Source organism: Nothoprocta perdicaria, unplaced genomic scaffold (genome assembly GCF_003342845.1).
Source record: "Nothoprocta perdicaria isolate Ctin4 unplaced genomic scaffold, notPer1 scaffold_23, whole genome shotgun sequence".
NCBI classification, from domain to species: domain Eukaryota; kingdom Metazoa; phylum Chordata; class Aves; order Tinamiformes; family Tinamidae; genus Nothoprocta; species Nothoprocta perdicaria.
This window is the reverse complement of record NW_020455455.1, coordinates 2,789,299-2,792,568: the sequence shown is the minus strand read 5'-3', so window position 1 is coordinate 2,792,568 and position 3,270 is coordinate 2,789,299. Positions and strand designations below refer to the sequence as shown.

General features: G+C 38.8%; 1 protein-coding gene across 1 annotated transcript in view; it reads left to right on the top strand.

The window, feature by feature from the left end:
* Positions 1–3,270, top strand: part of ITGA8 (integrin subunit alpha 8) — an 83,821-nt gene that overhangs the window by 48,777 nt on the left and 31,774 nt on the right. Inside the window, exons 21-22 of the mRNA XM_026039362.1 lie at positions 1,352–1,432; positions 2,652–2,757. Of these exons, the coding sequence (XP_025895147.1) occupies positions 1,352–1,432; positions 2,652–2,757 (187 nt within the window). The remainder of the gene's footprint in view (positions 1–1,351; positions 1,433–2,651; positions 2,758–3,270) is intronic.

The window sequence follows — 3,270 nt, the reverse complement described above, 5'->3', positions numbered from 1 at the left end:
GGAGAGAGTAAAAAGACAGTAAATATGTCTGCATTTTTGTCTTGGCCAGTGTTATTTTACAGAAAGATCTTTAATTTACTTAAAAGTGAAAAATAAATATTTTATTTGCGGAAATGAGGCTCATCACTTATAGGAAATAGCAAGAGGCTGAGTAGTGTCTTTAAATCTGATTCCTTTTCCACTGTGGATTTTGCTGGGCATGTGTAGACTCTTTAGGGACAGAGAGCTGTCCTGAAACTTTTATTTGAGCTATTAGATTCTCCACAAAATTCTTAAAATACCTAAAAGCAAATTTTAAGTGACTGCCTCTGAGAGCAATGGCAGTGGAGAGTTAGATCAAAAGTTCAGCTAATTTTGAGGAGAATCTGCATTAGTTTACAAACAAATTAGAGCTGCCCCTAATTTTAGCAATCTGTAACCAGAAGGCCTGGATCAAAGCAGTTCTGCCCTTCACTCCTCAGGAATCAGTTGCTGGGAATGCTGGCCCGCTCTGAATGTTTTCCTTTGACTGATGTTACCCAGATGTGATAACAGTGAACTGTGACAGGAACAGACATTTAGTCTCCGTGGGGCAAAGAAGTGCTTCCAGGCGTGCTTGAAAAAAAATCTCCGAATTTAGTATCACTAATCCCRTAATTAAATAAATTCTAAATCTCTAGATTTTATTTTGACTATCTCCATGAATCACCATGACTTTGTACCAACAAACCTTTCTTTGCATAAATGGACTATAGTCACACAAATAGGCCTGCTAAATTGAGGGAAGCTTTGGGTACAAAAGATTTGCAAGATGAAAAGAGAGTAAAATGCATGAGAGCACTAGGATTTCARTGTAGGGATCTACTGGGTAGGGAAATGGAGAAAAGCAACAAAGGAGAAGAAATAATTTATTTCAGTTACTTTTTCTTTAGAAACTTTGTTGTACAGAAGTCACAAGCTTGGAGAGTCATAAAAGCAACTGATAAACTGTCCAATAATGCTGGTTTTTTTTACTCAAATACATGGAACAACATTGCGTTCTACTCAGATGCTCAGTTACATACAGATCACTAAATTGAACATGGGAATTTACATGATATTCTGAGCTAAATACATTTATATCATCATATGCAAGCATAGGATTCTCTGATGGAAGCTTGAGTTATGTTATTAAACATATAATGAACTCAATTAATATCAGACATAAATACCGGTGGCCTAAAAGACTGAAGAGTTGCAGCAACAAGCCCCGTGTTGTACAATGTCCAATAGCACTGTCTGCAAATTCCAGGTGCTGTGGGTTCTCAGTGCTGTATCTATAGAAGTGTAGAGCTGGAAACAAAATAATGATGCATGTGCCCTTCTCTTCCAGTTCTAACAAGATTAACCCCACCAGCAATGTAGTTAACCTGCGTATGAACATTAGTGCTGTGGCTCAAGTACAGATCAGAGGGTAAGTAGTCTGCTGGTTCAATTAGTAACAATAACTACTTGTTTTGTAGCAAATCTTCCCACATATCATCATCTCCAGGACCCTGTATGCCAAGAACACCCAAGGCTCATAGGGAGTCTCCTAGGATGCAGATACTAAGTACTTTTCCTGTCACATAAAGCAAGACTGCTGGAATGGACCCCACTACAGATGTCCTTGCAAACGCAGCACAAGAAACCTACACTGTAGAGACAACAGCTAGAGCCAGCGTTTTGTCTGAGCATTCAAACTGTGTCCATGGATGCGACCAATGCAAATGTTGTTTGGATGTGTGGGTCTGTYTGTGAGATCATCTATGCACTTAGTGCTGAATACCAGAGCAGAATCTGCTGGGTTTATTACTGGAATGATGCAACACGTGTTTTATGGCAAGGAATATGCTAATAGGGAGCAGAGTGAGACCTTGGGAAATGCTGAATAAAGAATGAGCTATGATTATGGCTGTGATTGTAGCTGGAATTAAATCAGCTAATACCGTGGAGTTCTTGCATTTCTGTCAGAAGCAAGTGTCTGCTCATTGACACAAGGGATACAGTGGGTTTGACTGAGGTCTGTGATTGCTACTCTCCATTTCACACACAGTTTGGTTTAGGAAACTATAAAATGCAATTAGTTGATAAGAATCTCAGACTACCCTGTAAAACCTTTGAACAAGTCTCCTGTTCTGGCATTGTGGAGGGAGTCGGCAGCATGTTCTTGTAAAGCATAATTGTCCCAAATGCTTTTTGTCTGGGAGCTCAGATTTCCTCCATGTCCCCTCTTCTCAGACTGCAGCCCTGGACCCTGTCCATTCTCAGCACAGCATCTGCATACCTTTACTCTAGTTCTATGGGAAATCTGTTCAGATACCTCATCATGAAGAACGGTCTAAGTGCCAGACAGATGGCATTGCTCTCTGCAAACAGGGAAAGAGTCACTTCCTTGCTTAGCAGGAAAGGCCTATCCTTCAGAGGAAGTATGGAATTATAATGCAGTCCCTCAGTGGTCTATAAAGATTCAGTAGAACTTTATGGAAACATCATATTGCTCACCTCACTTAATTCTTGTGAGTCTACCTTAAATGCCTTTTCCAATGACATGTCTTTAAGACTTCAGCTTTCAGCTATGGTCTTAATTTTGCCTGAAAGTAATAGAGCTGATAACTGGCAACAGTTACCATTTCAATTCTTCTGTTTTACAGAGTGTCTCACCCCCCACAAATTGTTTTGCCACTTCAGAACTGGGAATCCAAAGATGAACCCACAAAAGAAGAAGAAATTGGTCCTTTAGTAGAACACATCTATGAGGTAAAAATTATTTATATATCTATAGGACTTGATGCTATTCGTGTTGAAATCCTGATGAATTTGGGTCTTTGTCTGTATCTGCAACTAGATAAAGTGCAGAAGATGTAAATATTCTGACTTTAGCATATGGACCATGTTTAATCTAGTAGTGCATAACTGTAGTACGTGTTCATGTTAGTGAAGGAGATGCTGGTTCATGCWAGGAGTCTGTCTTTGACAATAAGAGATCTCTAAGTACTTCAGATGTTTGACAGAATTAGAAATAGTGCATGGAAACTCATTAAAGTCCATGTCAAGCACTTCCAATGATTTCAGTGAATTTGCATTAAAAACTATGGGTGTTGTGACACAACAATATATTTACCTTAATATCTAGCTAACTTTAAAAATGTAACATTGCCTCATTGCCTCATCAACAGAAGATAGTCTGTTGAAAATAACTCTTGACTTCTTCTGAAGTATACATATTTCTATCTTGTGGGGGGTTTTGTTTGTTTGTTTGTTTGCTTTTTT